The sequence below is a fragment of the Phacochoerus africanus genome, chromosome 13 (assembly GCF_016906955.1).
Source record: "Phacochoerus africanus isolate WHEZ1 chromosome 13, ROS_Pafr_v1, whole genome shotgun sequence".
Lineage (NCBI taxonomy): Eukaryota > Metazoa > Chordata > Mammalia > Artiodactyla > Suidae > Phacochoerus > Phacochoerus africanus.
Genome location: NC_062556.1, coordinates 63,592,596 through 63,617,597, shown reverse-complemented (window position 1 = coordinate 63,617,597; position 25,002 = coordinate 63,592,596). Strand labels below are relative to the sequence as shown.

General features: G+C 38.3%; 1 protein-coding gene across 1 annotated transcript in view; it reads right to left on the bottom strand.

Annotated features, from left to right (window-relative positions):
* Positions 1 to 1,880: 1,880 nt before the first annotated feature.
* The window catches only part of GPR180 (G protein-coupled receptor 180), a 33,520-nt gene continuing 10,398 nt past the window's right edge, over positions 1,881 to 25,002 (bottom strand). The window contains exons 3-9 of the mRNA XM_047756179.1: positions 23,126 to 23,326; positions 15,252 to 15,432; positions 15,058 to 15,107; positions 11,384 to 11,541; positions 8,354 to 8,545; positions 6,457 to 6,534; positions 1,881 to 4,556 (exon numbers count right to left, since the gene is read on the bottom strand). Coding sequence (XP_047612135.1) covers positions 4,398 to 4,556; positions 6,457 to 6,534; positions 8,354 to 8,545; positions 11,384 to 11,541; positions 15,058 to 15,107; positions 15,252 to 15,432; positions 23,126 to 23,326 — 1,019 coding nt within the window. The 3' untranslated portion in view covers positions 1,881 to 4,397. The remainder of the gene's footprint in view (positions 4,557 to 6,456; positions 6,535 to 8,353; positions 8,546 to 11,383; positions 11,542 to 15,057; positions 15,108 to 15,251; positions 15,433 to 23,125; positions 23,327 to 25,002) is intronic.

Here is a 25,002-nt window from a genome sequence, read left to right as displayed (position 1 = left end):
TGTGCACCAGAGGTGTTCCAGGTACGAGGGACAGAGCAATGAACAATACAGATAATGGCCAAACTCCCTCAGAATTTACAGTCTAATGGGGAGAGAGGCGACAGGCAAAGACAAAGCACTAAGAAGAGAGAAGAAAATAGTGTAATATAGATTAGGATGCGGAGCAGCATTGGATAGGGTGATGTAGCTGTAAGGTCTGACCAGAAAAGGAGAACCGCTAGGACATCACACACACACACACACCACACACACACACACACACATTCTCCATCTTTAATATATAAACGAGGGATTTATTATAGGGATTTTTAGGAGGCTGTTCTTGAGTGTCCGACAAGTGAGAAGGGAGGAGGGATGGGAGGTGGGGAAAGCAAGGATCCACTGGGACCTGCCGGGATGACAGAACCCATGGGACCTGAGCAGAACTCATGAGGATGGACTGGAACACAGGCCAGTCTCTCACTGCCTTCAAGCCTTTAACCTCAGTGATGGGGCTGTACTGCAGAGCCTGGCGCCCTCTGCCACACAGTGATACATACACCTGGCCCAGGAGTCAGAGAAGCTGAAGGAGGTGACCCAGCAGCAGCCGTGACCAAGATGAGCCCGCAGATAAGCAATAATGTGGGTGAGCGGCAACAGCGCCTGCCCTGCTTGACCTTTCCATTGTAAAAAGAATCTGGATCTGGCTACTTTACTTTTAGACCACAAAACCTCATGCCAAACACCTCTTTGACCCATAATCTTCTGCAATTATGAGAGGTAACTCTGAGGAACAAATGCCCAGCGTAGCTACAGGGGCCCATATAAATCCACCACAGATGGTCAGAGGTCCCTGGAAGATACTTGAACTGAGAAACTGAAGAATGAGGATTCAACCAGGCAACCATGGCAAGATTTGGAAGAGAATATTCCAGGCAGAAGAAATAAAGCAAAGGCTCTAAGGCAGTGATATAAATGAGGTATTTTTTGGATAAAAATGAGGCTGGGGCATGGTGAGAGGGAGAGTGGTATGAAATGAGACCAGAGGGGAAGGGACCAGATCACATGGGGACTTGCAAAACAGTCATGAGCATGAATCACTTTTTCTAAGTGCCATGGGAAGCAATGGAGAGTTTCTAATCAAGTAGTAGTAGTTGATCTGATTTACATTTCTAAACTTGATTTTAAAATAATTTCAAATGGGACCCCCAAATAAGGTATAAGGTTAGCAGAAAGGACTGCATCATCCCGTGGATTTCCCTTTGCTTGGTGGAGATTGGGCGGTAGCGGGCAGGACCCCTCCCTGGTGGTCTAGGTAACTGTCACTCCCAGGGCACAATGTGCAGGATGGCCTTGGAGTTGGGCAGAGAAGGCGTCCAAGTGCGGACGCAGCAATATTAGAAAATTGCTACACAAGTTCAGGCTGGCGTGCATGAGTTTTCAGATCTCATGGGAAAACAAATGTCGTTATTTTAGTTCTCAATTCATAAATACATGTTTGAACAAAAACCGCTATTACCTCTTCAGATCTAGTCTCAAACTGACTGGCTATCATATCACTTCTCAAAAACAAAGAATCTCAAAAATGTGACACCACTGAAGCTATTGAAAGTGAACACTTCACAAATAATTCCAGAGACGATGCACAACCTCCTAAGGGAAACATGCTCTGCAGGGGCCAATGTTTATGTTGATGTATAGATTCTGGTCTCCTTATGTAAGAACTGGCCTTAGACGTGCATATCTTCTATTTTCATCAGGCGAGGCTTACTTTACCTGAGATCATGAAAATTTTTCCTAAAGCAAGCTCTTCTACCTGGATTATCTCTCCCTGCTTAGTAATACTGCCTGGCGGAAAGCCAAGGTTCAAATATTGAAGGGAGCTGAGGTGCACACAGATATTGAAGCTCGTTTCTCATTTCAGCACAATTCTAGGTTTAATGTGAAAAATCAACAGCTAACATTAACTACTGATAGCCATTCATTTTCACTACAGTTTAACACAACATCGAATAGGTGCTCATTAAGTCAAGAGGGTAAAGAAGAAACATAAAAGCAGTCAGGTGACTCCAGGGAATCATTTTTCTCTCTTACACTCGGTTAAAGGGGAGCGTGGTTACTGCACTAGAGCTCAGGGGTGAGTGTGAAGGCCTGATGCACAGCAGGCCCTCAAATTAAGTACAGGCTAACATTATACATGTCAACAAAAATGAACATCATATATCTATCTTCCTAAGGGAAGAACGAAAATGCTTCTAAAAAAAAGCTCTGGACAGACCATTCATTCTTCCTTAATAAAAAATGTAAGAATAGATTTTTTAAAAAGCATTATCTGACAGAGAAAGGAGAAAAATTTTGATCTTTAATTAGTTTGCAGTATACACTTATCTTTCCATAATCTGTGGTGACAACGCTCCATGTAAACATTCCGAGAGAGAGAGAAAGAGGCCAAGCTGTACCACGACTTGGGAACTGGAAATTCTGAGCTCTGATTACTAAACTTTATTCACAACTGTTTTCCTTCATTTATCAATGGCGCTCGAACAACAAATTACCAGCAAATTCAACCACAGATTTAAAAATAAATTAAAAAAAAACATCTGTTCAAGCCTCAGAAATGCAAGCACATCCATCTGTTTCATAAATGTTGATTACAGTTTCAAGGCTCTTTGGGGAAGTAACACAAAGATTATCCTCTTCCCACTGTTGCAAGTTCACAACATTTATGAAAAGGCTTCACCTTTTTTTTTTTCTCAGCTCAATTAACTGCACCTCAGTTGAACACAACAGGCAATAACTGGGGTTATTAGTGAGACGTGGTAAAAGAAAAGGTCATGACCACTCAGAAGATCACGTAAACCTAAAATACACCTCAGACTTTCTAGTCTCAACCTGTAGCTCTCATTTATTAAATAATTTACAAAGAACTGTTAGATGATTTAATGAGCAGGCTGAACTGTCACGCTGCCATTTTGCTAGTCACACACACACATATTTTGCCTTTAAAGTGAAGCAGAATACTATTTATTTCCAACGAGACTAGGTGTAAAAGAAAAACAAAGACGAAGCCATAGATGTTTTTATGTTGTGCTGTTACTTTAACTGTTTAATCAGAGAGTTTAATTAGCAGATCAGCACACCATTTCTTACTTAAAAACACAATAGCCTTGAAAGTAGATAAAAAATATGTTTAAAATAAGCCAGAGGTAAAAGTGCAAAGGCCTGAATGACGTGAAAAACAGAAACAGAATAATTTCCAATCAGTGACTGCTGATGGGAACAGACATTTTACACAGCAAGTACTAAGGACTACTTCGCAATCCTTTAAGCGGGCACTTGATAGAGTATTTTTTAGCTAATATACTCAGTACTGGGGCATCATACACACAAATATGGCTTCATTACAAAGGAGTCAAGATGGCAACTACTTAGAATCCAATGCCAACACGGATTATAACAAATCCAGTGAGTATTTTGTTTCTCAATTATTCATAGAAAATTTAATCCTGATTAAGTATCCTTGGGCAGGAATTCATGGGTAGTTGATGACTGAAACCAACATTTATGTGAAATGCTTCTGTTAATTTAATCTGTGTATACAGCTTAATTATGATTGGGGATTCAATGTAAGAGAAATGAATTATATCAGGATTAAAATTTTAGTACCATATCACATAGTACTTTTTCTTTCTTTTTAAATATGTAAACCCGCTTGTCCCTTCACCTAAGTGCTCAGATTTTAAAACCCTTTGTACAACCGACACAGCCTATCTTTTTCATAATCTATCAAAACCCTTTGATAATCAAGCTTAAACCTAACTAGAGCCAAAATAGAAGAAAATGAAAAATAACCCCACCCACAAATAAACAAAAGCTTATTCATTTAATATGAATGCATTTATATTAATTTTCTGAAGTAACTTAATTTTCAATTCCTTTCATCTTCAATATGAAATGCATTTTCCTTAAAGCATAAAAAGCAGCAGTTTTTAACCAGTGTATTACACTGATTTCATAATGGGACTTAGTTTAGATATGCTTAAGCAAGTAATCATTTAACTGATCACTTTTTATAAGACTATCAAACCTGAGTTAACTATCGATATAAGATGAAGCATTAAAAGTGGTGAATTTCTTATGAAAATATCATATAATTCTGTTCATCTTTATTTCCATATGGAAATTTGTTAAATCATCTTATAACAACACTCTTTCTTCAAAGTTTATTAAGTATATTTCAAAACACTTATTACCTTTTTTTCAGTTTTGGGACTGCTTAAATGCAGTTGTATAAATAACATGCTCTGCTTTCTCTGTTCAATTTTTCATACCAAAAGTATGAAAAAAGAGTCACTGTATTTGGCTCCTTATTGCACTCTGGTAAATCAATTCACTTTTCCTCTAAAGAACATCAAGTATCAGAAATGAGGCCGACTTTTGTGTCCAGATGATATGGTCAGTGGAAGTGTTACAGAGGAAAGTGAAGAAACTTCCCAGTATAGACTGTGGGATAGAAAGAGTCTGTAGAGAATGACCATGGAAACAGACTGGCAAAGGATAACACCTATTGTGACGACCTGAAAAGAAAGAAAACGGAATGATTTACTAGATGCAAACACAGAGAAATTACATTCACTTTCTCATGAACCTGTCTATACTTCATACATATATAAACTTACACATACTTTACTTACACATATATAAACTTACATATACTTTATATAAATAAAAAACTGTATCCTCCCCATCTTTACTGAGGGTGCATTTTATCAAGGAAATTTTCAGTAGGAAAATGCAACCAATGTTCAGAACTGTAATTGTCCAAAAGTAAAATTCTTTTAACCATTATAGATGTTAAAATAAGACACAAAAGAATAATTTGCTGAATGATTCTCTCCTCAGGGTGCAAGCACTAAAGAAAGTAATAAGAAAAATCAGGCTCCTTGACTAATCTAGTAATAGGAATAAAGCATGCCCCTACCTGAATCTTGAAGAGTACCCTAAAAACCCTTTCAGAAATTCTGAAGTTGCTTCTCTATTTTCATAGACTACCTTCCCATTTACCCTTTGTAAATACCTCAGGTTCACGAAACATTTGTGCATTCAAGCACATACCGCATTGCTTGTAAAGGGCTCCTGGCAGAGCTCCACTTTGAAATAAGAAGGTAGGTATCGGGAGTTCCCATTATAGCTCAGCGGTTAGCGAACCCAAGTAGCATCCATGAGGATGTGGGTTTGATCCCTGGCCTCGCTCGGTGGGTTAAAGATCCAGTGTTGCCTTGAGCTGTGGTGTAGGTCACAGATGCAGCTGAGATTCTGAGCTGCTGTGGCTCTGATGTCAACTGGCGGCTATAGTTCTGATTGGACCCATAGCCTGGGAACCTCCTTGTGCTGCAGGTGTGGTCCTAAAAGACAAAAAGAAAAAAAAAGAAGGTAGGTATCAACACAACCAAATTGTTGCATATTTGAGCATGGCATTCTAGTCTGCAGGCTGCCAAGGCAACCAGACTGATTTTTAGAAAGCTATCATGATTTTTAACATTATGCAACAAGAAATTTTAATCATTTTTTAACAAAGATGTGTTATAAATTCTATAAATTCTTTTTGGCCGCATCTGTGGAAGTTCCTGGATCAGGGATCAAATCCCAGCCTCTGCTGCAACCTACCCCACAGCTGCAGCCATGCCAGATCCTTAACCCACTGCACCATAGCAGGAACTCCTGTGCATTCTATAACTTAATTTATAAAACAATGCTATGAAATAGGCTAAAGTAATAATTACAAGCTATTTGCCATCATTTTGCTTATAAACTAAATTTAAATACTTGCTAGTTCAAGATTTTGTTTCAAAGTTTTATTTTAAAAAAACAAAGAAATCTTTGAATGGATAAATAGGCCCATCTACCTTAACTTTAACAATTTCCCAATAAAAGCTATAAAAAACTATTCTTTTTTTTTTGTCTTTTTTTAGGGCTGCACCCATGGTATATGAAGGCTCCCAGGCTAGGGGTTGAGTCAGAGCTACAGCTGGTGCCCTACACCACAGCCACAGCAACGCCGGATCCTTAACCCACTGAGTGAGGCCAGGGATCAAACATGCAACCTCATGGCTCCTAGTCAGATTCGCTTCTGCTGAGCCATGATGGGAACTCCTAAAAAACTATTCTTTTTTTTTTTTGTCTTTTTTGTTGTTGTTGTTGTTGCTATTTCTTGGGCCCCTCCCACGGCATATGGAGCTTCCCAGGCTAGGGGTCGAATCGGAGCTGTAGCCACCGGCCTACACCAGAGCCACAGCAACACGGGATCCAAGCCGTGTCTGCAACCTACACCACAGCTCACAGCAACGCCGGATCATTAACCCACTGAGCAAGGGCAGGGACCGAACCTGCAACCTCATGGTTCCTAGTCGGATTTGTTAACCACTGCGCCACGACGGGAACTCCCTAAAAAACTATTCGATAATGTATATTATTTACCTTTTCTCTTTGGTAGTCATTAAAAATGAAAGAAATGCATGCAAGACCTGGATGGCATAAAAACCACAAGATACAGCCCTGAAACAAATGAAAAATAAGTCAAATAAGCACAGCTATACTTTTGTTTTCAGCATGTACCAGATAAAAAGCATTTTTAGCATATTTAAGGTCCCAATTAATCTCAATTGGCCTTTAGAGTAGAACTTGCAATAAAATGTAGAAATAAATTTGCTTTTGTTGTGATAATGATATTTCATTTCTAATCAAATGAGTGTTTTTCAGAGTACTTAAAACCTTACATCTTTCACACGTATTTTGACATACTACATATATGTTAATATAAATAATATATTGATAATTGAGAAGATCCAAGTACAAATGTGTAATATTTCTGTAAAAAATAAAGAATGTACATTCATATTTGCATATAGATACACAAAAAAGTTCTGCAAAAATACACAAATAATTAGTAGTTGAGATTTAGTACAGACGACATTGGACAAGTAGGAATGGGAAACTTCTTAACATGATAATTTTCACATATATCTTTTCTACTTTTCCTAGAACATGGCAACATATCTTTTTTCAAAACTAAATTCAAAATAAAATAATAAGTTAATGCTAGTAGCTGTTGAGATGCTTTGTACATTGAGGATATAGGGGGAAAAAAAGCAAATGTAGAAAAATGTGTTTGGTATGCTACTATCTGTAGAAAAGTGAAGGAAAATATCAAGTACCACATGTTTTAAATTCCCTGAAAAATAAATTAGGAATTAATCGCAGTAATTACATGAGGAGGCGATAACTGCGTAGATGCGAGAGAGGTGAAACACGTTTGGTGTTCTTTAAATACCTTCGGATGTTTAAGCCTATTCTGATAGACAGTTAAATTAAACCATATGAAAATAAAAAATTTTGGTACTGTTTTAAACATAGGAAAAAGAGGAAATTTAGGTTTTAAATACCTGAGTATGTAAACAATAAGCACTCCTGTCTCTGTAAAGAACTCCAAAGTGAAACAGCATATTCTTGCCTGTTCGGTACTGAGAAGCCTGAGATGGATTTGCAGGGCTGCAGCAGCAGCTTTAAAATGCTCCACATTAGGAATGAAGAGGGAGCTTGGCCCTCCTTCCATTGCCGTGCTGGAGTGCCCAGAGACTCTCTCTGGACCAGGGTGGGCTGACCACGCAGCTTATCAGAATGCTGCTTTGAGCTGCCAAGAGGATGGGTTATGGACTCCCCATCCAGCAAGAAAATATAACCTTCTAGGGTGGGAAGTTTCTGTAATGGCACTGTCCCCACCCTGTCCTGATCTTTTCCTTCATTAACCTCTTACAGGAAAAAAAAGTCAGTTTGCTCTTATATCTCACTGGCACAAGAAGGACGTGAAGAAGGGGAATGAAGTAACATGATCTTGCGTGGATGCCACGAAACGGCTGAAACACGCTCTCTGTTCCCAGCCTCCTGGTCCCCTCTGCTTATGCTGAGGGACAGCTCCTCACGGTTTGTCATAAAACACTGGATAATTCTAGGAGTGACAGTTCCTAGTCAATCAATAACTTTTTTGAGAAATGCAAACTGCATTCTAATTTTTTATGAAAAAATTTTGACACTACAGAAAAAATATAAAATTCCTATTGATAAAGAAATTGTAATCCAGGCAAACTGACCTGCCAAAGATTACATGGAAACTGCCGTTTCATGGATTCTGTAAAATGGGGACAGTATCATTTACACCTCATCGGTCATGAAGATTAAATGAGCTGAAGCACAGAAAGGGCTTAGAGCAGCGCCTGACACCGTAAAAGTTTACTAAATATCAGCATTGCTTGTTAACTTCCCAAATAAGGCAAAGCGAAGCTGATAATCGGAAGTCATTTTCTAACCAAACCCATACTTTCGCAAATGTGATGTAGAACTCCCTTTTGAGTGTACTTCTCTCCACTGTGATGATCTGGTAGAGTCCACAGCCTAATGACAGTGCTAGGCAGATTCTTAAAACAATCAGAAGGATCCCTGCTAAGTTGTGGTGGGAATGGTGGCTGTGAGGACTGGTATCTTCAAACTGTTCCCAAAGCAGCAAAATACTCTGCAAAAAACAAGGTTACATTCAGAGGGAAAAGGTCATACTTACTTACAATGAAGTACTTTTTTCAACACTTTTATATATCCCCTTAAGCAGTATGTCAACATTCCTAAGAGGTTCTAAGTTTTATCAGATTATAAAAGATGCCAATAAAGCAAGGCAGTTTTTCCCTCGTGGATACTCTTAACTGAAGAGAAGGGACTGTTATCAAATGAGACCACATACACGAGATAAAAAATGCTACTGCCAACCAAGATTCAAGGAAGCCTTCTCTAATGACGAAAGTAAGTTGAAAAGATGAGAGAATAAATACAAACTTTCTTCTAAATCAATCTCTTTCTTATTTCAACACCTTATTAGGAATCAAACTATGCTGCATTCAAATCCATTATCTCAGGATAAACTTCCGAATAGCTCAGTATTGTCTGTAATCCAGAAGTTAACAAGTCAGAATCGCTGATTTCAGAGCTCACTCTTTCCACTGTAACCTCCCTGGATAAAGGAGGGTATTTTCAGTATTCGACCTAACATCCAGGGCATAGTCACTCATCTTTTTTTGTTTGTTCACCTTTCTCCCATATTGTTACTATAACGATAAACAAGTTTCTCACTGTTCTGTTCTGTTCATTGCTATTTAGTAGAAATCAGTGCCCACATGCCCTCCATCTTCACCAAACGTCAATCACTTAAATTACTATAATTTTTACCACCACACATGTCAGTAGCCCTCTGTGCTCCCTTCATTTGCCCACTCAGCCCTCAGAATTGGGTCTTCAGTGGCTTCCAAAGAATTAAATCAAAACACCTTCACTACATCCAATTTTTAGGCTTTAAGGGGCTTACCAGCAACCTCTTCCTTACCTCGTTTTCAACTCCTCCACCCTAATTTTACTCCTGCTACCATTCTTGCTAGCCTTGTCATCCTGCACACATGAAGCTTCTTCTTAGACAGGCTGTTTGCTCTTTATTACTGAGAGTGGTGCTTCTCTGCTCCACCAAATTATACCTTTCTGATTCCTTACCGTTTCTAAACTTAACTTTTTATAACAAAGAAGTACTATTACAGAATTTCCAACTATGTGAGGTGATGGATATGTGAACTGGTTTGGTGGTGGTGATCATTTCACAATGTGTGTGTGTGTGTGTGTGTATCAAATCATCACATTGCATACCTTAAATCTACACAATTTCGATTTGTCAGTTATAGAGCAGGGAAAAAACCCTACATTTCCCATGATTATGCATATTTTCACATATCCATACTCCTGTATTTTCGCCTCCCTGTGCCGACACATGACCTGTGGACGACCCTGTGTGTTATTTCTGTGGTTTCTCCCTGCCCGTCTCATCCACCACGGCTGGCTGTTGAGGATCAGGACCATGTCTAACACACTCTGCACAAATTCTGATATAAACTCCAGAGTAGTGTTACAAGCACAATTTGCATTTGTTCATGGTAATGAATTTAAATCACAATGAAATAATGAAAATTCAATTTTTAAAGAAGTTATTGAGAAATGAGAATTCAACTTGATATTAACACTACTCTTCATAAATCCTGGGTTAGAAATATTAAGTTGGCAGAATCTTGCCCTTATTTTAATCACCTCTAATTCAGTTCTTCTCATTAACCCTCCCTTCCTGGCATTATCTCCTTTTTTAAGTATCAGTACTTGTGATATGGTCTTTTCCTAAATCAATCATGTAAATTCAATAGACCTTTCACTCAGCACCTACAGAGATGAGCAAAGCACAGACCTTAGCCACCATCAGTGAGTATTTCAGTTTATCTAATGCATTAAAATTCAGGTTATACTGTCCTTTATAGAGCACAAGTATATACTTCATTTTCATCTATAGCTAATTATGGTCAAAAACGTAGTACAAATTTTTATGTTTATATCTTTCTTAATTATATTAAGTCCATTGCACACAGACATACAGAGCATACAGAGATCCTAAAATAATATCTAGAGATTGTTATAGAGGAAAATGAAACAAAAGAAGGCAGAGAGGGCCTTTCTGAAAGACCAAATTTGTTTTTGAATTTGTTTTTAAAAACAAGATCCCATTCTTTTTTATTTTACATTTTGTTTTTTCATTAATCTGATATTCACTTAGATTCTTTCATGTACAAAGTAGATCTTGCCAATGAATGAATCTCAAATTCATTAACTGAGTTAATATTGAGTATTTACTGTATGTTAGAAGATAGGAAAGAAAGCTCTTAATTAGGAAGTGAGAATCTAACTGCATATTAAACACACGCTACTTAAATAAGCTGATATGAAGTTCAGATTCATATAAATTACAACGAAATTCTACAATCTACATATACCAGTACTTAGAACAGTGTTGAGTTAGTTGCTGGTATACAGCAAAGTGATTCAATCACACACACACACACTTTTTTTTTCATATTCCTTTCCATTTTGGTTTATTACAAGATTCTTAATAAGGTTCCCTGTGCTATACAGTAGGACTTTGCTGTTTATCTATTTTATACATGGTTTGTATTTGCTAATCCCAAACTCCTAATCTATCCCTTCCTCCCTTTCCCCGTCTGTAACCTTAAGTTTGTTTTCTATGTCCATGAATCTGTTTCTGTTTCATAAGTAAGCACATCTGTGTCATATTTTAGATGCCACATATAAGTGATACCATGTGGCATTTGTTTTTCTCTCCCTAACTTGCTTCACTTGCGATCCATCACTCTTTAAATCCATACTTTAAAATGACACAATTTCCTCATGGCTCCTAGGTTTCAATTTTGACATGAGACATGTTTAAGTTTCTATTTCTGAATATCGCAAAGCAGAAATCTTGAGTCTCACCGCTCACCTGTGTAATGACAATGAATACAGCAATGCCAGTGGACGCAGGAGTGGAATCCCACTGGAGGGGTCTGCTCTGAGACTTCTTCATTCTGACTATTGTCCAGCCCATGCAGAGGCTCAGAAGCAAGTATAACATTTGAATTTGGGAAGCGATGTCAAAAACTAATGGGAAATGAAAATCAAAGTCAGTTGAGTTTTCGCAATACAAAGAAATTGATTCTTTTTATGTTGAGAATATAACTATTTTTTGAGAATATAATCATTTTATTAACCACAAAGAAACAGGGATTTTCAAAAAGAAACTGATGAAGTTCCATAAGAGAGAGCCATATGTAATAATTCTAAAGAATTAAAATTTTGCCATTAAATTTGTAAATATTTCTGAAAATCTTTAAAAAAAATAGCAATACACCTATTTTTAAATATATATATGTGCCTGTAGCGCATCTTATGAAGGCCAACTTTAAATCTCTTCGTGTTTCTTATTCTTCTTAACTTTTCTAACTACAGTCTACAACTCATGGCTTATTTAAAAGAAACACATTTTAAATATAACTTCTGACATATGGAAAATACTAGTGCCTACATTTCTGGGTTGTTCACTTTTTTTTATGGCTGCACTGTAATGTGAAGAGTTTAGTTGTTTTCTAAAATGATTAATAAGAAATAGCGTGAAAATAAAATGCACGGGTGCTGTAACAACCAGTTATGTTGGCTTTGGTGTCAGAGTCCCGAGGACAAATGAGAGGCTCTACCCATAGTATAATGTGCCCCCAGGTGGCCATCACTTACACTGCAGGAAAAGCCTGATGCTGGAAAAAGGAGGCAACCAAACCGCCTGCATCCAGCCCAGCACTTAAAAGAAAACAACCATCAGGAATACTTCAACTTCCATGCGTATTTATTTTAGAAGGTATGTGTATTGGCTTTTTTAAAATTATCAATTTTTCATCATAGTGTATTTTCATGTGGGTTTAGGAATAAACGTGTGATCACAATTTAATAAAATAAAGCTTTCTTCAGATTGTCATTTATAACTTTGACATCTACAACTTTTACTTCTTTTATATAAATGTATTCTTAGAGAAACAGATACAATTAGCTGTAGTATAACACTTAAATCAAAAGTTACAAGCCAAAAACCTATTAATAAAAGACCTTTCAGGATTTGACATATTTTTTCCAGCTCTACCACCTAAATTAAAACCAAATACTTTACACTTAGTATATTTGTAATAGCGAAGTCTAATAATGAACTGTCACCATATTTCAATGATATAAAACGTCATGACCTTTCAGATCAAGCACAACTTTCTTTCACCATAGATTTATGACTGTGATGCCAATTATTATTCTTTCTTCTTTTTTTTTTTGCTTTTTAGGGCTGCACCTGTGGCATATGGAAGTTCCCAGGCTAGGGGTTGAATGAGAGCTACAGCTGCTGGCCTACACCACAGCCACAGCAATGCTGGATCCAAGCCACGTCTGCAACCTACACCACAGCTCACAGCAACACTGGATCTCTGACCTACTGAGCAAGGCCTGCATCCTCACAGATACTAGTCAGATTTGTTTCCGCTGCGCCACAAAGGGAACTCCTGATGCCAATTATTTTATTGAACACTTTACAAATAGATATTCAGTTACCTAAAGAAGTTAGCCAAAGGAATATCCCTATGTAAGTTGCTAAATAAATACCAGGGCTGAGGGAACACTGCTTTTTCTGGATCGCTTTTTATGTATTAAGCAATGTATACATTGATATAATACCCTACCTGTCGACAGGTAGAACTCTGCTTATCTATTCCTGAAAAGTAACTAATTATAGATAAAATACACAGATCACACAAAAATCCCATTCTGTGGAATCTGACTAAAAATCTTGAAACTTTAATCATTTAATGAACCAAACCTGTTGTTAGAACTACCAAAAATGATCAATACTGACTTATTGTTGTTTTTTTAAAAAAGACTTTTGTGGAGTTCCTGTTAGGGGTTATAAACCTGACTAGTATCCATGAGGACGTGGGTTAAGGATCCAGCGTTGCCATGAGCTGCAGCGTAGGCTGCAGACTTGGCTCAGATCTGGCATTGCTGTGGTTATGGTGTAGGCTGGCAGCTGAAGCTCTGATTCGAACCCCTAGCCTGGAAACCACCATATGCTGTGGGTGCGGCCCTAAAAAAGCAAAAAAAGAAAAAGACCTGCTTTTTAACCTACCAGGAGGATGCCTAAAACACTGCTTTAAATAGAGCAGACACTCACAAACTTCAAATGTCCTTGATGTTAGTAACAGCTTCGCTACTGTCTGGGCGCTCTGCCTCACTGGACTTCAACTCCCTCATCTAAAACACAGAAGCTAAACTATTTCTGCGCTCTGTCCAGAATTTTATGAAATATCCTGAGTTATCTAAGAGAACACAGTGTAAGAAACCAGGGTTGCAGATAACGCCAAAAAAGGAGAAGCAACTCACGTGCGGGTCTAAGAGGTGAGGAGTGTGTATCCTCGTCACAAGGAAAATGAAAGGTTATAGAAATTTTACAATCTTAAAATAGGCAGCAAGATCAGGATAAGTGGGTCCTGAGACAATTACAGAGTTACCATAAGATAACTAGTAAAGAGTGAGGCGACTGGAAAAGAAATATGGAAATACAAGGAAAGAAACCCTAGAATGGTTTTGTAGTTGGAATCCGCTTTTTTTTTTTTTTTTTGGCTTTTTGCCTTTTCTAGGGCTGCTCCCATGGCATGTGGAGGTTCCCAGGCTAGGGGTCCAACCAGGGCTGTAGCCGCCAGCCTACGCCAGAGCCACAGCAACACCGGATCCTTAACCCACTGAGCGAGGCCAGGGATCGAACCTGCAACCACTGCACCACGACAGGAACTCCTGGAATCTGCTTTTTTAAGAGCAAATCTTGTTTCCAAGATTGAGAATGACATGTGACCTCTGCAGTTCTCTTTAAAAAGCCAAGACTACAGGAACTTTTATTTTTAACTGTCATGCTTAATTGAAAAATTACCTCATAACAGTTCCTCTTATAAATTAAGGGTACTGCAAAATTGAGCCATTCCAAAAAATTATATTTCAAACAGTACTCTTAAGAATTTAAGGCATGGTAGTGGACAATGAACAAAATAACAACAATTAAAATAAAAACAAGAAAAAAAAGAGTTCCTCTTATAAATTAAAGAACAAAGCTGAGAGGTCAGCTCAATTACAGGTGTACTCTATGGCTCTGGGTCAGAAAGAGAGACAAAGATTCAAAAAAGGAATAAAAAAGGAAAGAAAATTCAGTTTTGTGGTCAGAAAACTTGGCTTTACCACGCACTAGCTGACTGACATATGGAAATGTGCTTCCTGTCATTGAGCCCAGATTCTTTATCTGCAAAATATGGATACGAGTACCTACTTCACTGAGCTTTTATTGAAGATAAAAAGAGGGAATGCATATAAATATGCTCTAAAGACAATGAAGAGCTACACACATTACCTATTACATAGAAGAAAGGAAATAGGATATATGGAAACTAAATCTGTAATCTTGTTTTCAGTGGAGCTGAATCTAACCGACCTTGGATAAAATAAATTGTATTATCACAAAAAATAATTTACAAAAAAGGAAAACATACAAGAAGCAGATAGAAAGTTTATTAAAAAAAAAATGCTCAGTAAGGTACTCACATTCTGCCAAACTTCCCATAAAAGGTACCCCTATTCCATCTTTGGAGTAACTGAGGAATGGAAGAAGAGAGTATTAGTATAAATTACAAATGTGAAATAAAAACTGTTCACAATCAAAGTAAGCATAATTTTGGTGGACTAATTAGGATTAATTAGATGTAATGATGAACACAGTTTTAATGGTTTTGAGTTACCTGGAGAAATGAATGTAATTAGCGAAAGCTGAACCAGCTTGTAACAGCAATGCAGTTGTCAGAACCTTTAAAACCATGTGCATGGGTCCTCCTTTCTTAATAGCCTGCCACAATGATTGAGCATAAATGCAAGCAATCACAAAGTACACTAGGACTAGGAGGAAAAAGAACTCATGTAACCCTGCGAAGAGAACAAAGGAACAAGCCAGTTATGTGTTGGGCTGCTTTTAAACATTCCCATCAATATATTTTCAGAAATTGTTTTTTAATAGGAGGCATAGCATTTATTTTTGTAAGAAAAAAAAGGGAGATTATTGAAACAAATAATTGTCTACTTTGGGATAAAGTGTTCACTATAAGAATGCAGATTAAACTAAACTAAAGTCAATCTATAAAAAAGCATGGTAGTCAGGGAATAGGCCCAAAGACTAACCACAAGATCATAGTTTTGTTCAAAATAGTAAATTAAAACACAGTGATTTCAGCTTTCAGTTAGATACGCTTTTTATACTCAAAGTGAACTTCTTTCCTAAGACGTTTAAAAACAGATTTAGTCAGTCAACAAAGTTTAGTATACTCTGCCAATGATTCTCAAAGTGCGAGCCCTGGGCTAGCAGCAACACCATAACCAGGAACCAGTTAGAAATCCAGATTATTGGGTCTCACCCACATCTACTGAATGAGGGACTCTGGGAGTGGGGCCCAGCACTCTGAGTTCTGACAATTCCTCCAGTGATTCCGATGCAGCTAAAGCATGAGAACCATAACTCTGGAATTACTCATGACCTTAAATTTCCAGCTGGACAAAGGGTAGCATCTATCATGACCACAGACTCCCTCTAAAGTAAACAGCCTTCACCTCTTGTCAAAGAGGAAAACCTATGGAGATCACTAAACTCTACTCCACAGGTAACTGACACTAAAACACCTGACCAGTGGCTACCAATCCAGAGACCAGTCACTGGCCAGCGGCATCACTCTGTTCTCAAAGATAAGAGGCTAATCATATTCTCTTGGCAAATCAATGCATAAAACATGGAAAGGAGGAACTAAGAGAAACTGAGTTGAGTCCCTCTTTTCTCTCTTTCCGGGGTTTGGTTCCCCCTTTTTCCTCCCCTTATCCTCCACCTTCCCAAGCTCCTCCCCCACCCCACCCCCGGTTCCCCCTGCTCCCCTCCCTTGAACCCTGGGGAAACCCTCTGAAAAGGGAAAAAAAAAAAAAAAGGAAAGAAAGAAACTGAAGTTGAAAGGGGCTGATATTGGGACAGGTCAAAGGGGTTAAACCAGACTGCTATAAAATAAACATTTCGAGCAAGCAAAAATTTTGACTGAGCAAAAGAAGGTGGTTATAAAGATAAAAACAATGTAAATGTACAGACTTTATATTAAAAATGGTGCCAGTCATTAAGCGGCCTCTAGTTCCTACAGTACTTTTCAGGATAATCTTCATGCATCCTTCACATAAACACACCTTTTCCTGTGTTCCCTGGAATCTTTTGACTGTGTTGTCATTTTTTAAGAAAATTCTTGTTATAAACCAGAGAGCAAGCTTTGAGTTTAATGGCTTACATTTACCTGGTTACATCTAAAGCTAATCCCTAATATGGCCTTTTTTTTTTTTTTTTTTAGGGCCGCAGTCGTGGCACATGGAAGTTACCAGGCTAGGGGTCAAATCAAAGCTGCAGCTGCCAGCCTACACCACAGTCACAGCTACACAGCCACATCTTCAACCTACACCACAGCTTATGGCAATGCCGGATCCCTGACCCACTGAGTGAGGCCACAGATCCTGACGGATTCTAGCCCGATTCCTTTCCACTGCGCCACAATGGGAACTCGCCCTAATACGGCTCTGACATTCTATCTACATAACGCCAGACTGAGTGGTAATGGCTACGAAGAGAGCTGTCTCTACTGAATCTATGGATGAACAGTCTAAATTGTACTTACTTCCATTCCAACGGCAACCCCTGAACCCACTCCAGCTTCCCATCTGGGATAAACTCCAACAACAGGCAAAGAAGGGAATATTTCCATTACATGGAAAATAATTTTGGAAAGTAATCCAGAAGATACAAGTAGTAGGAAAAAATGCTCAATAAACAGTTGTATCTCAATCACGCTTTTGGCATCATGAGGAGAAAAGAGAGAGAAAAAGACATCAAGAGAGAAAGATAAAGAGAAAGCAAAAGAGAGAAGTATTTCAACCACTGGGTGTCTCTCCTGCTCTATGTATAGAAATGCCGATAGGCTGCTTCCCTAGCTCAGGTGAGAAAGCATGTTTAGACTTCAGAAGAGAAGATCAAATAATAGAAAGGGTGTATTTTCTTTTAAAATTCCTGACACAGAGACATATTCTAGCTTTAGAAATAATGGGGCAATGAGGCTGGGATTGTTATAGTAATGGAACAAAGCAGAAAATAAGCTAAACATATAACTGTGGGTCAGGAAGAGTCTTTATGCTATCCTGTGTGCCACATCTTAGCTTTTATCTTTCCTTCTTAGTATAAAGAATCAAACATGGCATTCTATTTAAAATTTTATTTATTTATAATACTTTACAGAATATTTATCACAAGACTCCATTAGGTTAGAAATATACCATGAAAAGAAAATCCTCAGACTGCTTATTCACCAGAATAATATAAGAAGGGACTTTTGAAAATAAGACAATATGTCACTAGCAAAAAAAAGTTTCAGAATTATTCAAGATTAAATGTATCTTACTAAAAAAGCTAACATTATAAGCAACAAATTATTTCACGGAGATCCCGTATCACCCTGAATGCGCTCGATCTTGTCTGATCTTGGAAGCTAAGCAGGGTCGGGCCTGATCGGTACTTGGATGGGAGAGAATACATTCAGTAACGTGAACTAGGGCATTCATCCTACGCTTTGTTCACTGTATTCTGCATAAATTATTCTTAGCTTGACCCTGATATTTTATAGATAAAACTCCAGTGCTATACACAGGGTTCTTTTGAATAAACCACCTCCAGGGGAAAAAAGTCTGTTTATTTTTCTTTCCGGCCATCAAGTTTACTTTTGATCTACCACCATCTTTCACAGGAAAGCAATCTATGTTCACCTTGAAATTAAAATCTAATTTTAAAACAGCTGGATACTAGGTATTAAATCTTACCCATCCACAAAAGAAGAAAGACATTCTTAAAATGAGTGTCCAACAGGCAACAAGCACTTATAAGGGAATGTGTAGATTTCAAGGCAAACTTAATGGGAAGAAGCGTTAGCCAAATTCAGTAGGAAAAAAACTTCCAGGATAGCTTCAAAAAAATTCAGCCTCAGCCAAATGATGGGAGACGGGAGAACAGAGCATAAGAAAAGGGGAGAGTCAGCAGGTCACGGGGCAGCACCTGCAACACTCTCACCTACCTGTGATGCTCGCTGTCTCAGAAGCCCAAAGCCCAGCCCACCCTCAAGTGCCTCAAGATACATCCTGATCAGTCTAAACCAGTTAGAGAAATTCCAATATTCCCCTTGCCCAAAGAGGTAAAGCTGTCCCTTGACTCTGGCATACTGGCTTACCCTTATCTCCTTTCTGACACCCTCACTTATATTCCTCTTATGACATGTACAGCAAGATCATGCGTCGGGTTCTAGCCAAGAAAATGTGAAGAGAAAGCTTCTGGGAAAGGTTTCCTTTCTCTTAAAAAAGAGCCACTGAATCCTCCCATTATCTAGATGTAAGACCCAGAACTGCTGCAGTTAACTTTGAACACGAGGAAACAGATAAAGCTGACAATCAGAGGATAAAAGGGTTGAGAGATGCTAAAATAAACCTCCCTGAAGAAGCCTCGGAAATCAGTGTTCTGTAAGAGAATTAATTTCCTCTTTGTCTACACCACTTGCACTAGAGTTTTCTGTTACTCTAAGTTACAGAGCTAAAGGTAAGATCCAACCCATTATCTTTTGGGATAACAGAGGGGAAAAAAGGAACAAGAGGAAAGAGTGAACGTATCTGGAATGTTAAGAACAGTGAGATGGCAGGTATGACAGAGGCTGTAATACTATGAAAACTAGCCTACTTTAGCCTTTAGACAATAATGCTTTAGCTCTCAGGATTCTGAGTACTTCTTTTGGTCTTTAACAAGAGCAGAAACAGTTAACAAGGATCCTCATTTTTTAAGAGGCAGTTTTATTTTATTCTATCTTGAAGCATGATTTTCTATGCAGTATTCTGTCAAATAACATAAAACCTGCCTTAGTCTAGATTTTAAAAAAAGAATAAGTCCAAAAATATATAAAATATATGATTAATCAAAGTCTGGTAGATATAAAATACATAACCAGTTTGAAAGAAAACAAACTATAAAATTTAACCAGAGTAACATGTACCATTAATTGTAGCTTTTTGCACCAGGTTATTCTACTTCAAACCTCTAAAATACATGGTTTGTCAATTCTCAGGAAAAAGCATAGGAAATCAATTTTTCTCTACCGAGGGCAGAAAATCAGTCAAATGAGCAAAAGTTTCTAAAATGAACTAGTTGGGAATTATTCCCTGGAAACAAATTCTATACCTGAGGCTACAGAATAGAAGAATCCATCTTGAGGCTCTACTTTAAAACCAACACATTACCAAAACAATGCAGAATATGGACGTTTAGATATGTGGTTTTGCACAGCAGAATCAACCTCAGAGCTTTGACCAACTACAAACGCCTGGCTTCCATGCTAAAACCAAATCTATCTCCGTCTCTGGTGGCAGACATCCCTATTTTTTTCAAAGCTCTTTGGATGGAAATACAATGGTGGGTTGAGAACCACCAATTTAGACTTCAATGTAGAATTAATCCTATTTTAAGGCTTTTAGGAATTTAAATAATAAAGTGATCTTTAGAAATTATGCCGACCACAGAGCAACGAATACTTTTGAATACCTATGGCACACATCTCACTAATCAATCCCCACAGATCAGCCTTGCGCAGAATCCCATGCTTAATGAAAATTCATACTATAGTGAGATTTTTGTTCCTCATTTAAATACATGGCCAAAGTAACCCTCCCCATTCTAGCATAAGAAAGACTGACCTTATACATAAGCATAAGCATCAAATCAAAATCAGTCACAGGAGGAGGTAGGTCAGAAGGAGTCAAGACTGAGAACCGAATCAGAATGGTTAGTGGGAACCTTAAAGTAAAAGGCAATCATAATTCAGGATGTTGAAAAAAAACACTAGAAGATACGGGCAAGGTTCAGGAAGAGCCAGTGTATGACTGACGTTCAGTGGTCCAAGCACGGCATAGGCACCAATGTGATTACCATATGGCCTACAGTCAAAGTTCAGATGTCAAAATAGAAAGAGGAAGAGAGTCTGGAAGCGAGGGCCCTGATAAGGAGGCAAGAAAAAGCACATCAGGATCCAGAGTCTCATGGGTCCACACAATAAAGAAAACAACCTCTCAAGCTAAAGGCCTATAGCCTGGAAGGCAGGAGGGGGAAGGGCTATGAGCTCGGGACTCCACTAGAGACACTAGGTTTGCATGTACAGTGACCACAGAAGAGCATCAGTTCTTGCTGAAGCTTGACCAGTCCTAGAGCTAAGTGTCACATGAAATAATGAAGCCTTATAGCCAAAAGGAACCTTAGAAGCAAGTTAGTCCAACCACACATCTAATGCTACCAGTAGACCTGGGTTTCACCGATGCCCTTCCAAACTATGGAAAATAAATGTCAACATCTTTTATTAAAGATATAAGACATGGAAACAACCTAAATGTCCATTAACAGACATACGGATAAAGAAGATGTGGTACATATACAATGAAATACTACTCAGCCATAAAAAATAATGAAATAATGCCAGTTGCAGCAACATGGATAGATCTAGAGATTCTCATACTAAATGAAGTCAGTCAGAAAGAGAATACCATACAATATCACTTGCATGTGGAATCTAAAATATAACACAAATGAACTTAACTACAAAACCGACTCAGACACAGAATAGATCTGTGGTTGCCAAGGCAGAAGGCAAGTGGGGGAGGGATGGATTGGGAGTTTGGGATTAGCAGATGCAAACTATTATATACAGAATGGATGAACAATAAGGTCCAGGAGCTCCCACTGTGGCTCAGAGGTTAGCAAACCCGACTAGCATCCATGAGAACGTGGGTTCGATACCTGGCCTCGATCAGCGGGTTAAGGATCTGGCATTCCCGTGAACTGTGGTGTAGGTTGCAGATGGGGCTTGGATCCCGAGTTGCTGTGGCCGGCAGCTGCAGCTCCAATTTGACCTCTAGACTGGGAACCTCCATGTGCTGCGGGTTCGGCCCTAAAAAGACAAAAAAAACAAAATGACAGGAAAAAAAAAAAAACCAATACAGTCCACTGAATAGCAGGGAATGATGTTCACTATCCTGCGATAAACCATCATGGAAAAAAATATGAAAAAGAATGTATATGTGTGTATAGCTGAATCACTTTGCTGTACAACAGAAATTAACACAACTTGTAAGTCAACTATACTTGAATAAAATAAATGTTTAAAAAGATAAAAGAAATGGTAGGGCAGGATTAACTTTCCATAAATGATTCACAGATCCGAAGTACCATTAAGAGAAATTTAATCTTTACATTCATTTGAATTCAAAAACAATTTAGGAATGACTATTTTAAAACATTTAGGACTCCAACCTATCACAACGTATGTACTTTCTCAAACTAAAGGATATTAAAAAAAAAAAAAAAGTTTCTCTCTTGACACATTAAGTTACTTATGACCTATCACCTAAAGCACAAGCTCCTTGAGTTGCCTTTCTAGGTACAGCAATCTACTCTTTGAACTAAACAACTGGTTTAGTCTAATGTGGCCTCAACTCCTGTCATACCTCCATCCACCCACCCTGATGGCAAATGTCATGAGACTGAATTTTTCTCTAAGCAGACTGACTCTTCCAAATGGGTAATGAAGAGGTAACTCCTAACCCTTTTCTTTGACAGATGGCCTAGAGATAGTTTTCATTCTGACATGCTAATTTACAAATCCATAATGATACTTTATGGCATGTCTACTAATCACAAGAAGTCATTCATTCTTGTTTGGGCTAGGAATCTCGCTTCAGTAGGGCGGAACTCAAAATTCTGCCAACCTAAAATTTTGATAAAATATTTTATGGGGGTAGATTTGATTTTGGAAAATTTTATCCACTTTGATCATTCCTAAAATGGTTATAAGCACTAATGAAATCTCTAAAATATGTTCAGACAACCTGGTAAAAGGAGAGCTATACAAAGGAATGAAGTTTCTCTCTCACTTAGGCATTGGGTTTCCAGTTTGGATTGCTCAGCTTATTAACATTTTTCTGTTTATAAAATGAAAGCGACAGTGGGTTAAGGATCTGGATGTTGCCATGAGTGGTGGTGTAGGTCGCAGATGTGGCTTGGATCCTGCACTGCTGTGGCTCTGGCGTAGGCTGGCGGCTGCAGCTCTGATTAGCACCCTAGCCTGGGAACCTCCATATGCCGCACGTGTGGCCCTAGAAAAGACAAAAAAATTAAAAAATAAGAAAATAAAGCAAGCTTATCACAAAAAAACAACAAAAAGACTTAGAATGTAGAGACAAACTAAAAACTATCCATATATGGAAACAATCTGTTAATATCTTTGTACTTCTGTTTATTCTCTGCATTTTTTAAACACTTGAGAGCATACAATATAAAATTTCCAGTTCTGCTTTTTTAACTTAATAGTGCAGCCATTACAATGCTATAAGATTTATTTAACCATTTCTCTACTGTTGGACACGTACGTTGTTTTTAATTTCCAATGTTCTAAAAACACAACATGAAGATACTTATGCATAAATCTTTTTCTATATTTAAGACATATATTTAAAGACATGTTCTTACCAGATTCCCCAGCACTGAAATGATCAAATGGATTCCCTTCAGCATCTGGGTTTAGTAACATCATTTCAAACGGGATATCTTCTCCCTGAGAATTCTCATCGTCCTCTTTGCACGTATACTTGTCTGCATAAAACACGTGCCACGTTTGTGGATGTGGAATCTGGGACACTGTCAGATTATGTTCAGTCTGATTCATGGTCACTTTAAAGAGAAAAATAGCATTTTCAACGCAAAACTCTCAAATGTATTCATTGTTTTAGTCACATAATCAATTGGAAATTAGATTTTTTTTTTTATTTAGTTCTTACTGCCTCAACTGTCCAAGCCCTGATATGGTACTGGAATAAGGTCTATAAGTCATAAAGCAGATAACAATATTTTAACTGACCAAAAGAGTCACTATAAAAAGATCTACGAAATACCACAAATGACTAGAATGGTTTCACTGCAACTACGAATTTCAATTTTACCTGCTTTCAAAATTTTCAAGTTGGTTAGCACCATTTTAAAAAAACTGGGCGGGGGGAGGTCCCCATGTGATACAGTGGGTTATGGATCTATGTTGTCACTGAAATGGCTGGGGCGCTTCTGTGGCACGAGTTCTATCCCTGGCCTGGGAAACGCCACATGCCATGGCCGAAGCCAAAGTTTTTTTTTGTTATGGTTAAATGTGGTTAAACAACACAAAAGTTACCATTTTAACAATTTTTCTGTTTTTTTTTTTTTTTTTTTTAGGGATGCACCTGCAGCATATGGAGTTTCCCAGGCTAGGGGTCACATCGGAGCTGCAGCTGCCAGCCTACACCACAGCCACAGCAACATGGGATCTGAGCTGCATCTGCAACCCACGTCACAGCTCACAGCAATGCTGGATCCTTAATCCACTAAGTGAGGTCAGGGATCAAACCCGCATCCTCACGGATACTAGCTGGGTTTGTAACCTGCCAGGCCACAGTGGGAACTCCCCATTTTAACAACATTTAGGTGTATAGTTCTATATTAAGTACATTCACAATGCTGTGTAACCATCAAAGTGATATTTCTGAAAATTACTTATTTGAGTTAAAATGGAGCATTCAACTTTGGAAATTATAATATCTAAAAACTATGACTGACAAACACCTTCAAAAGATTTTCCAAAATCTCTTCCAGATTTGTTAGTCTTTAGAAATGGACTAAAAGTAGAAAAGCAGAAATTACAGGAATATAAGAGTTGTTATACTGGGTCAGATCTATATAGTGTGTGTATGGGGGGCAAGGGGGACTCATGAATGCTGGCCTCACACAGACCTGTGTATGAATCCTGGCTCCAGTACTTACCTTCTATATGACTTTGGGCTAGTTACATAAGCAATGACACTTCCTTCCTTCATCTATAAAATGAAGGTAATGCTTAGGGCAAAGAGCTGATGCAAGGATTAAGAGTCACTTAGCATGGCATCCATAACATAGAATTTGCTGAATAAAGTTAATTGTCCCTTCAATTGTCCTTCTCCTTGATTTATTTATTTATTTATTTATTTTGCTTTTTCAGTGCCACACTTGCAGCTTATGGAAGTTCCCAGGCTAGGGGTCGACCGGAGCTCCACCTGATGGCCACAGCCACAACCACAGCAAATGCAGGATCTGAGCCATGTCAGCGACCTACACCACAGCTCATGGCAGATCCTTAATCCACTGAATGAGACCAGGGATCAAACCCACGGCCTCAAGGAGACGAGCTGGGTTTGTAACCCAGTCAGTCACAAAGGGAACTCCTCCTTTTCCTTTCTTTAAAACAAAGCGGTTATACCAACAAGTGGTTATCACTCCAGGGTACTTCTGTTCCCATGCAGGGCATTTTGAAAATGTGTAGGGACAGTTTCTTTGTCACAGCA